The sequence below is a fragment of the Schistocerca gregaria genome, chromosome 4 (genome assembly GCF_023897955.1).
Source record: "Schistocerca gregaria isolate iqSchGreg1 chromosome 4, iqSchGreg1.2, whole genome shotgun sequence".
Taxonomy (NCBI): Eukaryota; Metazoa; Arthropoda; class Insecta; order Orthoptera; family Acrididae; genus Schistocerca; species Schistocerca gregaria.
This window is the reverse complement of record NC_064923.1, coordinates 613,643,327-613,656,570: the sequence shown is the minus strand read 5'-3', so window position 1 is coordinate 613,656,570 and position 13,244 is coordinate 613,643,327. Positions and strand designations below refer to the sequence as shown.

Genomic DNA, 13,244 nt, shown 5'->3' with positions numbered 1-13,244 from the left:
TGTGAAATAAGTTTTTTACACAATAGTAGTCAGATAAGCTAGATATGGAATTTAAATTTAAAGTTTTCCTATGAAGGGTAGTCAAAAGTTTTAATTATAAAGTGTAAAAAATTGCGTAGTTAATTTTTTGTTTGTTTTTAGGTATATTTATGTAGTCCTGGTATAAATTGAAATTCCTGTGCCCCAGGTGATGTAGCATGTCACTAAAGAAGGTGAAACAGAATAGCACAGCCCATTGATAGAGTGGAGATGGGCTTTACAATTTTGTTTTGGGTCCTCTAGCAAGATGATGCTCTACAGCGGCATTGGGATTTCAATGTGTATTTAGACTGTAGATGTATAACTACAAACAAATTATGTCCAACAGAGGAAAACTTAATCAAAACTAAATTATGAGCCAGAATAGTTGGCCAGTGCTTCACTCAGTCAAATGCATAGTATTCCCAATAGAAATATAAAAGTGACAAACTATTCTAGCTTGTGAAAAACTATTAGCTCCTTCCTTTGGGGGGGGGGGGGGGGAGGGGGAAGGAGGAAGATAGGTTGGATAAGGTTAAAAAGGTGCGACTGATCCCGTCCCTCTGACACCAGTATGAAAGGGACCCACCTATACCTAACTTTGTCATCACTGCAAATGATTCTCTCATATCCTGGGATCCGAATGACCTGTCTTTCCTTTTTAACCCTCCCCAACGTACTCCCCTTTTCTCTTCAAGGAAGGAACTAATGTTTGGAAAGCTAGGGTAGTTTGTCACCTTTATTTTTATCTTTTTGTTGATAGTTCTAAACATTTTACTCCTGAAGTTAAGTTTTAACTAGCAGTTATGTCCCAGAATTTAACAAAAGAAACTATTGAACTTTTTTTGAGAGGCTAATTAAAACTTTTTCTATCCTCTATCTCAAGACCTCCACTCAGTGGGGGAGTGCAGGCTCCACTATCCAGGATTTATGGTTGTAAACGAGCAGAACAGTTGGCTCACAACACTTTCACAGTACTGAAGAAACGGAGTCTTGCTAGCACACTCAAATATTTTCTGCTGGCCATGTAACCTAGAAGAGATTAGCTGCCCAGAATTATGAGTCAGTTGGTGCCTCAGTCTCCCACGGATGAGTGACAATAATAGACCAAAACTTTGCATATCATTATTTTAATTTAAATTAACCTTCATTTTCAAAATAACTGTTTCTACATTTGAAATTTCTTATTACCTCTAGGAATGCAGAATGTGCCTTCGCTTCGTAAAAATGTTTAAATTACACAAGTTAATGTAAGAGTTTGTATAGGCTGTGTGTCAGACTCTCATAATAAATTGATGGATCCCATTTGACAATAGAATGCAAGATATCCATTACACGTGGCCCTAAGCTTCCTTATGCATGTAACATAAGAATTTTATGACTAAAATGCAATAGTGTAAAAATACAGTGTTTATACTTTCATCAACTGAAAAATTGTATGTGTCACCTCTGTGCAGGAATGTAATGAAACATTGCAAGGAGCTTAAGTGTAAATCCTTTGTAGAACTGATGACACATTATGATGTCTCAGAATGATAGGTAATATTTAAATAAATAAATACATAGTTTGTACTCTTATTTTCAGGTTTGTTTGATGCTTGGACTAAAATATATCGCCATGAAGGAATAGCAGGCCTGTATAGGGGCTTCTGGGTTAGTTCCTTTCAGATTGTGTCTGGTGTTTTTTACATATCAACATATGAAGGAATGCGACATGTCCTGAGCCGCTGTGAAGTGGACTCTCGTGTTAAAGCCCTGGTTGCAGGAGGTTGTGCATCACTAGTTGGGCAGACAATCATAGTTCCATTTGATGTTCTTAGTCAACACTTGATGGTACTGGGTATTGTGAGTGGAAACACAAAGAAAGAGGTAACTACATTCTTTCTTCTCTTGTTAACTTCACAGTACTCCTCTAAGTGTTTTACTTTTTGGTTATACAGAGCCTGCCAGAAAAAAATGTATACACACTTTAAGGAATGAAAAGTATCACTTATGTGTTTATTTTACATTTAATAATTGATCACACATGTTGTAAAACCTTAAGTTTAGCATACGGTTACTTTAAATGTTCAAAGTGTTCACCGTTGGCAGCTATACACGTAACAGAACAACGAGCGGTCGCAGCAACTACATCAGCCAATGTTACAGTGGAGATTGCTGCACATGTAACTGTAATCTCCTGGCGAAGTTCCTCCAGTGTGCATGGCTTATGTCGATTGACATTATATTTCACAGTAAAACTCCGTAGCTGTTAGCTCTGGTGACCGTGGAGAGAATTCAATGAGACCTATTCGTCCAATCCAATGCCCAGGAAATTTGCCATCCAGGAAAGCTCTTACGGCTAGGTGGTAGTGTGGAGGCGCCTTGTCCTGTTGATAGAAGACCTCTTCATCACCTCCATGAAGCGCATGTATACCTGGCAAAATTGATGAGTGTAACATTTCCAGGTATACTTCTCCAGTGACAGTAGCATATAAAAAGGGTCCTACTAAGCCCCTAGATGATAGTCCACAACACACATGAACCCCTGGTAGATTGAGCACTTTATCCACATAAACATGCGGATTTTCGGGTGTCCACTACACACTGTTATGCTGATTCACACTTCCATTAATTTTAAATTGTCACTCATTGCACCTCACTACCTTAGTCACAAATTGTTTGTCATCAGTTACCACTTGCTGATATCATTCACAAAATTGCATTCAGTGATCAGGATCGTCATCATTAATGATGTGCAGTAATTGTGGAATGTGAACTTTCCACTTTGCAGCTTTCAGAATTCTTCGTACACTTGTACTGCTAACCCCTACTTCACATGGACATTGCATAGCAGACTTCTGTGGACAATTAACAAACATTTCCAACATGAGAGCTGACGAAGCAGGACTTACAGCTGTACACCGTCTTCCTGATTTTCATTTTTGAATATCACAAATTGTTCCATACAATTCAAACTTGTCAATGATATGTTTAATTGTTAAGTGGGTTGGTGGTTCTGTTTCAAATTCCAGCCTCCACAGATGTTGCACTTTAACGAGATTATCAAACTTGTAAAACCACTTCACAATACATTTTAGTTATTTGAATGTCAAGCGTGCTGCAGCCATCTTGTTTTCTCAATACCGAGATGAAAGTACTAACATCTGTTGAGCCAAAGACCATACAACAACACACTCATTGCTCAAATCGAACAACAATATCGATATCTCGACAGAGCCTGACAAAGAGTGTATAAGTTTTTCTGGCAGACTCTAAATTACATATCTTTAGCTTATAAGTAAAACATCTCATGATAATTTCAATGACAGAATTCCATTTTGTTGTAGCATTGTTAATGTTCATTCCAAGGATAAAAAATTTGTTTCTGCTTTCTGAACTGTATTGAAGTATCTTGTGAAACTGATATTAGTAAGTCAGTGTTTCAAAGTTACTTATTCATTCTTATTACTTTAATGTCAGTCTCTGAAACATTTTTTAAATAATGCGTGACTTATTTATGGTTGTTCGTAATTGAATGTGTTATCACTTAGAAATACCAGAAGAGGAATGAAAAAGCATATTGTCCTCTGGTAGACACAACTGGGATACATGTGATGCTGATAATTAATTCTGTTGAAATCTTTAAAATGAAGGTTATATCTCCAGTGGATTAGCTGTTGTAGAAAGCTGCTTGCTAACAGACACTGAAAAAAAAAAAAAAAAAAAAAAAAAAAAAAAAAAATCACTTGGTACCAAACATCAGTTTTGTATGTGAAACACTAGGGTAACAAAATTGTTAAAATATTCAGAAATATTTGTTTAGATCAAACTTTACTTTAGGTTACTTTGACAATTGTAATTTGTCTAAAAATATTGATCAATAATTGTAGGACATTCTTTAGATTGGTGGATCAGTTTGAATGCATATTACTTCATATCAGCTGCCAATAAAACATTATTGCAAAAAAGGATAGCCACATGTTTTATTTATTCAGAAAGGTGAATGGATCTGATGTTTTCATCATAGAGTTCACTGCAAATATTGGTGCATCTTCTTTTTTCTTGCTGGTCTATGCTCTGAAATATTTAAGTGAAGATTCTTATTTGTATTGATCCTAAAATGAGTCCAGAGTGGAAAAAGACGTTTCCTACATAACTATAAAACATATTACTCGTAACAGACTATTCGGTGCATTGAAAGAGCATCAAAAGTTAACTGTTTGCTAGAACAAAATTTTGAACACAGTCTGCTGCTGCTGCTGCTGCAGCAGCAGCAGCAGCAGCAGCAGCAGCTGCTGCAGCTGCAGCAGCAGCAGCAGCAGTAGTATTTCAATGGAATTCTAGAAACATCCCTCACAGACTAAGCTTCCAACTGAAGAATGCAATGCAAAAACTGCTTACATTGTGGACTAAGAGTATGTGACACATTTTTTTCTGCCCCAAACATTCATACTTGACATATTGGCATCAGCTTTGTATCCAGCCACCTTCCTCCTCCAGGAACAGGGGCCAAAGCTGCTCTCTTACGTTTTATCCCTCATCAGGTGGAATCCTACAATTAACCTTTTACTGAGTGGGAACTGGTCATCTCCTTTTCCTACAATTCGGCCCTTGACCCCTAATTCCATCCAAGTGCTTCAAAACCTTGATCCTACATGTCAATATCTCCTCTGGGTGTTTAACGGTATTTGGCTCCATGGCGTTTTCCCCTTTCAATTGAGGGGCAATATTGTGGTTCCTGTCCTTAAGCCTGGAAAGGATCTGTTTTTCCTTGATAGTTACCGATTTATCACTCTGACCAACATTCCCAGCAAGCTATTTGAAAGGATAGTGACTGCCTAATAAACTTCACGCAATTAAGGGGCTCCAACCACATTCTTCCTTCTGCCTCTTGTGGCGGTAATGTACCATCCTCTGCCGTCTTTGTATCAGCCATACCAGGTTGACCCTTGGCTTTTTACTCCATAATGAGCCACATCTCATTGTAGTTGTGGGGCCACCTCACAATGATCCATATTCTGTTAGATTTTTCCTACCTTTTGGCCTTCACATTAAATTTACCCTCCCCGTCTCCTTGTCATGTGTGTTGGTGGATGGTTCTCTCATGGTTACATCTGTGCTTGGTTTCCTTTGCAGAAGTGGTTTGATCCCCCAGATTTAAGTATCTGAATTTCCTTCAGAATTGGACTTCCTTAGTTAGCATTGGTTTTGGAGGCCTTTCGGTATTGCCTCCATGTTGGCCAGATTCCCCCACCCCCTTTCACTACATTTTGTCTGATCTGTGCATTTTTGTTCTCCTCTTTTCTTGTCTTCTTCCCTGGTGTTATCTCCATCCTGTCAAAATCATGGTATGGTGAGGGAATCTGGATGGGTCCGTGGAGGTGCTGTTGCTCATAGCACATAGTTGCTCATAGCACCTGCAGGATGCACCCTGTCCCCCCCCCCCCTCCCCCCTTCCTGTTCTTTACTCTTCCTGCTAGCCTGACATTCTTTCTGCCTCTGTGATTGCCCATTTTTGTCTCCCATCAACTGGACTGTGCTCTTGGGTGTCTTTCCTCACTTAGTTTCTGGAACCTTGGATTGTGGGACGGATGCCCTGCTGTTTGGACCCACCCCCCAAAATTTACCAGACAACAGATTCTTGTCTGTTACCACATGAATTTTTGTGTGTTGTGAGGAGTTATTGCTTGCCACTATCACAGTAACTAGATGATTGCACTATTCATTTTGTGTGCAATTTTTAGTGTGTCCATCGTGTAACAGTCCAGAATTATTTTCAACAATGTAGGAAAAGATAGACTACTACTTACTGTAAAGATAAGACATTATGTTGCAGACAGGCACAATTAAGATGCTTACATAAAGCTTTCAGCCCCAGCCTTCATCAGAAAAAGAGAGACACATACTACTCATTCACACAAGCACGCACACCTCACAAGCACATTACCACCAACTCCAGCAGCTTTGGCCCGAATGATTCTGGCCCGAGTTGCGGAGTTGGCGGTTGTGTATGTAAGGTGTGCTTGCTTGTGTGAATGGGTGGTTTCTCTCTCTCTCTTTCTGAAGAAACCTGCGACTGAAAGCTTTGTGTAAGTGTCTTATAATTGTACCTGTTTGCAATGTAGTATGTCATCATCTGCTATGTATCTTTTCCTACAGTGTTAATATTCTCATCTGGAGTTACCATTGCCAGATTTATTTCCATTTGCTCTTCATTCTTTGAAATGCAAATATTTAGTACCAAGCTAGGTGGTGCAGTGGTTAGCACACTGGACTCGCATTCAGGATGACAATGGTTCAAACCTGTGTCCAGCCACCCTGATTTAGGTTTCCTGTGATTTTCCTAAATCACTTCAGGCAAATGTCGGGGCGGTTCCTTTGAAAGGACACAACTGACTTCCTTCCCCATCCTTCCCTAATGTATATTGGGACTGATGACCTCACTGTTGAACCCTTACCCCACATAAGCCAACCAACCTTTTGATTTAGTAAGGAGTTATTTATATTCTTTTTATGTTTTTTACTGTAGGTTCCATCATGTTTGTTTTCTTTAGTTCAGCTGGCTGTGCAATCCTGTTTTTTAAGTTTTCACATTCAGATAACACCATTCAGTTAGATCAGTAGCTCGTAGGTTACCAGGAACTATAGCAGATAGAAAATATTTCCTACTTGTGTCACTCTTATTTATTTGTATAGCTACTTTGAAACTAATGTATTATGACATTTGTTTCTCTAGATGCTTCTGAATCCATTGGGCATTTCTTTAAAACCTGGCCGATCTCGTCTTGAAGTAACCATTGATATAGTACGACAAGTGTACATACAGGATGGTTTCAAGGGATTCTATAGAGGCTATGTTGCATCACTATTTACTTATGTGCCAAATAGTGCTATGTGGTGGGGATTCTACCATTTCTATCAAGGTAAGTTATATGATTACAAAATTATCTAAGACTCTGTTAGATCACCCAGTAGTAAATGTCTTCATTGTAAGGTGAACTGACCCCATGTGACAGAAATGGCTTTCATTGTCATCAAACCCTTTGAAATGTGCGTCAGTGTACAGAAAATAAGTGGCAGTCCAAGGATTATTATTATGTTGACCTTTTTATAATGAATTCCATCAGGAGGATGAACCGTGTATATGTATTCTGCATGTTCAGAGAAAAAACCTGTACTCAGTTTTTCAGTATGCTGTGCTGAGTGGTAAACATAAATAGGACAAGAAATATTAACTGGTCTTTTCAATGTCCACTACTCTCCAGAGAGGTTGTTTGTGCTTACTGGTAATTGTACTGCCAATGCTGCAGTGTAACTGGTAGAGTGAAGCTGTCAGCTGAAGATGTTTATCAGACAGGAAAGGGAAATTTGATTGAAGGGTATATACAAGGTGTAAACAATAACAGTTTACATCGTACCATAGTGGTGTGGATGAAGTCAAGATGAACAAATTGTAAAGTACCTCAAATCAGCCTACAAAAAACACCAAGTTGTGGTGCATCTGTTTAGTAACAGATTTTGCTATTGTCATTTCTCTATGCACAAACTATTATTTCTAGAGCAAAATGAATAGCACCTCCTTTGTAGGAAATTTATTTTGGTTTAATTTTGCCCTAAGATATGTTTTTGCTCGTGGCCATTGTTTTTCAGTTATTCAAAAGAAACATACAAGCGGCCGTCAAATGTCCTCTCATTCCATGCTTAATGACCCACTGGTCAGGATTTTTGGTATGTTGCTCATGGCACTCCCTCAAACCACTGTGCAAAACGTTGCAACTATATGAATTATTTTCAGTATTCAACCTGTTTCGGTCTTATGCCATTGACTTAATCAGCTATTTCGTTAACATTAATAATTAAATGTGCCTGTGAGGATAATGGATGAAAAATAATTTTTGTAAATACTGGGCAAAAACTAATTACAGTTCCAATTTGATCCAGAGTTAACTCTTGCAAACACTGTAGTTTTATAGTCAGAAGGCCAGGCAAACAAAATAATTTATTGTTAATTTTATGCAGTTAAATACCACAAAATCATTTTTTAAAAATATATACAAACATCAGTTCTACAATTTGTAAGTGAACGACTAAGCTGATTGTGAAATAAGCCCAGATTTGAAGACCAAAAGAGGTCAAACATGGGAAATAACTCGTGTAGCTACAAATTTTTTTACAGTGCTTTGTACAAGATACTAAAAATCCTGACCTGTAGTGGCTGAATGTGGGGTGTGTGTGTGTTTGCAGTTCGCTTTTGTACTATTTCTTGAATATTCAAAAACCACACCCTCTAGTGAAATGAATCCCAGTACAAGATTAAAATAAATAAAATTTCCTACAAAAATATCCTTTTCTTTGTTTCTCTATGACCATGTATGGAAGTGAAATGTGGACGATAAATAGCTTAGACAAGAAGAGCATAGAAGCTTTCGAAATGTGGTGCTGCAGAAGAATGCTGAAGATAAGGAGGTATTGAATAGAATTGGGGAGAAGAGGAGCTTGTGGCACAACTTGACTAGAAGAAGGGATCGGTTGGTAGGATATGATCTGAGACATCGAGGGATCACCAATTTAGTATGGGAGGGCAGCGTGGAGGGTAAAAATCGTAGAGGTAGACCAAGAGAAGAATACACTAAACAGATTCAGAAGGATGTAGTTTGCAGTAGGTACTGGGAGATGAAGCAGCTTGCACAGGATAGAGTAGCATGGAGAGCTGCATCAAACCAGTCTCTGGACTGAAGACCACAACAACATGACTAATTTGAACATATGAGTAGATTGCCAAGAGAATATTGAAAACCTTGTGCAAAGGGTGCTACATGCTGTAGCTTAGGTGGTTTTTATAGACCAAGTTGCGGTACTTCACTGACTTAGTACAACAAGTATCCCGTATAAAACTCGTTTTGAGTGTCTTCATACCACCATGGTACATTGTAAAGAAAATGATCATTTACAGCCTTCAGATTCGAGAGAGAACAGTAACTGTATGAGTTGATGGGAAGACTGAGACTGCTTTCAGATGTAATGTAGGTAGCAGGTAGTAGCAGTTTGCAATGAGTTCTTCTGGTGTACTCTGACAATGACTTGGATTTGTCGGTTGCATTGGGGTGACAGGACAGACAAAGGGAAGACTCTTGTGGTGTTAGCAGAGGTTAAGATCAGGAGGGTTATGGGAGTGAAGTATATATTGCAAGGATAATTCCCATATGCATAGTTCAGAAAAGCTGGTGCTGTGGGGAAGGATCCAGATGGCATGGATTGTGAAGCAGCCGTTGAACTCGATCTTGTGTTCTGCCACTGGGTAGTCAGTTTTTGGCCAAAATTTGATAGTGGCCATTCATTCGGAATGGCAGCTGGTCTGTGAACATGTTTGCATGAAATACTGTGCAGAAATTGCAGCACAGCTGGTACATGACATGTCTGCTTTCACAGGTGGCCCTGCATGTGATAGGATAGGATAAGCCTGTAACAGGATGATAGTGGGATGTGCTGGATGGGTAAATGGGGTGCCCTTGCATCTGGGTCTTCCACTCTGGGTGGCATAGGGATCCACCAAGATGATGTGTCATTTGGGTGGGTAGCAAAATACCATTTTAGGAGGGGTGGGAAGAACAATGGGTAGGATCTCCCTCATTTCTGGGCATTATCATAGATAGTCGTAGCCCTGGCAGAGGATGTGGTTCAGTTGCTTAGGTCTGAGATGATACTAGATCATGAGAGGGGCCTCTCTTTTGTAGTTGGTTCTTGTGGGTGGTGCAAGGATTTAGGATATTGAAGATATGGTGCGGGAAGTTTGTTTGCACGCTACATTTTGGGGAAAGCATCTTTTCCATAAAGCCCTTTGTGAGATGTTCAGCCTACTGGGAAAGTCAATTCCTTACTGCAAGTTTGCAGTCAAAGGTTGACCAAGCTGATGGGGAGCTAATTTATGGCGTGGAAAGGTTGACAGCTGTCAAAATGCAAGTAATGGTTGTTAGTGGGCTTGCTATGGACAGAGATATGGATGGAGCTGTCAGATTAGTGGAGATCAATGTCCAGTGTGGTCATGTGTGACTTTTGCAACACCACCTGCGGTTGCTTTGACTGTAGTGAATTCTGTTCTACAAACTACCTGAAGGCCAGATTGCAGTTAAACGTTATCCAAGCAACAAATTACTACATTTCTTCTTCAGATCAACCCACCTCACCACACACATTGCTCCCATCATAACCTTACATCTGTTCTTTTTTCTTTCTCCCTTGCACAATGATATAATGTGTGATAGATTTTTCTCACTGTGCAGTACTATCCTACATCCCTCACCATTATTTCTTCCAGTCTTTTTATTCCCCAAATGTTCACCCTATTATCCTTAGTTCCCTGAACAACCACTTATGCTTCCATTTGCCCATCTCCCATGTCTGTTTAATGCCCTCCTCTGAACTGCAAACTCCCCCTGGATGCCAAAGAGTATGTGCCCATTGTAACTGAATCATGGGGACTCCGAACAACAGTTTACTGGCCTCGTAGCAGTTGCTGAGGCTGGGTGGCACCCATGGGGAGAGCCCCCATTTGGAGTGAGTGGCACAATAGTGGATGGCTTGCAATGAAGCAGATGAAGCTTTCTCCCACTAGTTTTCATATGGCCCCAGAAGTCTTTTCAGAAGGGAATAATTCATTAAACAAAGAGAGAGATGACCCCAGAATGTTCCCTTCCTGGTCTACACTGTGGGACGAATGTAGGGCTAAGTGACAAGCCGAGAAATACTTCCCCCAATACCTGGTTTGTTAAAGGACAGATGGGGATTCTTTTTGACCACAAAGCCTTTATCTTTCTAGGGAATATAGAGGACATATGGTGATTCTTTTTGACCACAAAGCCTTTATCTTTATAGAGAATATAGAGGACACGATTGGGGAAGTTGCAGCCATCTCCAAAATGAAGATAGGCTCAGTTTTGATTAAAACAGCATTCCCTGCCCAGACAAGGGCATTGCTCACTTGTGATAAGCTGGGTGATATTCCTGTGACTGCCGTTCGTAATAATAGTCTTAAGTAGGGTACCAGGCATCGTTTTCCATTGTGATCTTCTACAGTCTGAGGATGAGCATCGTGCCAACTTGGAGCAACAGGGTGTATGTTTTGTCCATTGTGTCCATAGGGGCCAAAGGACTACAGCATTTCTGCTGAGGCCTTCATCTTGATCTTTGAGGGCAATGTGTTGGCTTACAATGTCCACGCTACATGGAGGTAATGCCGCTGGATGTCCAGAGTGGAACAGCAGCCATTTTATCGGCAGCCGACTTAGTGATCCCCTATTATTTGGGATTCCCTCATCAGAAGACAGTACCTTGGTGGACATCAGAAGTCATCGAGGCCGTTAGATGTCACAGGCGGGCTTTCCAACACCATAACATCAATCAGTGCCTTTACATGGCTCCGTGCCCAGGTCTGCCACATAATAAAATGATGGAAGCAAGAATGGTGAGATGGTATGTTTCAATTATTGGACCACGTACTCCTCGTTGGCAGATTTGGACAAAGATCAGATGCATGTACGGATACCAGTCCCTTGCAGGTGTACCTGGTTTTTGCTTGATGGTGCTGTCTTCACTGGTCCAGATACTGCTGCAGAACATTTCGCTCTGCGTTATGCTCAAGCCACTCTGAGAACTGTCATCCTGCCTCTCATGCCCTCAACAGTGGGTGCAGTGCATTTGTCTTCCACTACATGCCACCTGGAGCCACACAATACTCCATTTATAGAGTGGGAATTTTTCAGTACACCAGCCCTTTCCACTGATACAGCTCCAGAGCCAGACCGCATCCACAACTAAATGCTCAAATACCTATCAGTGGATTGCCAGCATCATCTCTTTACCATCTTCAGTACTATCTAGAGCAAGAGTGAGATCTATTTCAATGGTGAGACAGCATCATCTTCCTGGTACTGAAACTTTGTAAACACCCCCTACAGGTGAGCAGCTATCTACCAGTTAATCTGACCAATGTTCTCTGTAAGTTACTCAAATCCATGGTGAAATGGCAGCTGTGCTGGCTCTTTGAGCTTCAGGGCCTTCTGGTTCCATCCCAGGGCTGTATTTGCCAAAGCCATTTCACTGCTGATAAGTTGGTTTGCTTGGAGTCTACCACTGAGACAGCTTTTGACCAACATCAACATGTTATTGCTGTCTCCTTCGACCTGCAGGAGGCTTACCACACCACATCCTCGCCACGTTTCACGAGTGATGACTCTGAGGCTTCTTCAGATTTTTGTTCAGAACTTCTTGTCATGCCATGCTTTCTGGGTTCAAGTTGGTGCTTCCCATAGTACTCCCCAATATCCAAGAGTGTCCTTCTCTTTCTAGTGGCCATAAGTGGTATTGCAGCAGCTGAGGGGTCTTCATTATCACCATTCTTGTACACTGACAATTTTTGCTTTCACTAGTGCTTCTCTGGTGGGGTTGTTGGTGCTTCTCTAGTGGGGTTCTTGGTAGCACCGACTGCAGGGTGCCATTCAAAAGGCCCTCACCCACAGCTCTGTTTTCAGCCCCCAGGACTTGTTTCTTGCACTTATGTAGAGATTGTACTGTTAATCCACAACAATAATTTTACTTCAATGACCACTTACTTAATGGGGTGGAGACTTAACTGCTGTTTGGGACTCGTCCTCTATGCCCAGTTGTTGTGGCTTCCCCATCTTTGCCACTTTAATGAAAGGTGCTGGACACACTGTGCTGCCTCCTTAACATCAGCTGGAGTTCAAACAACTCTACCCTTCTACGGCTTTACAAAGCCCTGATCCTGTCTTGTCTTGATTATGCAGGTCGGGCATATGGTTCAGCTCTTGCCTCAGCATTGTGATCACTGGACCCGATACAACACGGTGTGGTCTGACTTTCCACAAGAGGCTTTTGAGCTAGCTCTGTGAACAGCCTATTCCCAGAGGCTGGGGTCCCACCACTACAGATCAGGTGCCAACAACAGTTACTCAATTGTGCTGTACTTGTTTGCAGCTCCCCTCAGCATCTGAAGTACTGTACCCTTTTTCCTGGTAGGGAGATCTATCTCTCACAACAGAAGCCAAGGTCTGACATCGTGATCACAGTTTGCATAGTGTCTGTGATCTGAATTCTATTTTTCCCCACTTATCAGGAAGAAACCATGTGCGCCGCTATGGTGTGTACCCCGTCCTTGGCTCTACCTCGACTTCTCGTTTGGACCAAAAGACTCGGAGACTCTATGGTATCTCACTGTCTTTTCCTGG

General features: G+C 40.9%; 1 protein-coding gene across 1 annotated transcript in view; it reads left to right on the top strand.

Annotated features, from left to right (window-relative positions):
• The window catches only part of LOC126365940 (solute carrier family 25 member 44), a 114,460-nt gene that overhangs the window by 44,440 nt on the left and 56,776 nt on the right, over positions 1 to 13,244 (top strand). The window contains exons 3-4 of the mRNA XM_050008714.1: positions 1,604 to 1,887; positions 6,737 to 6,923. Coding sequence (XP_049864671.1) covers positions 1,604 to 1,887; positions 6,737 to 6,923 — 471 coding nt within the window. The remainder of the gene's footprint in view (positions 1 to 1,603; positions 1,888 to 6,736; positions 6,924 to 13,244) is intronic.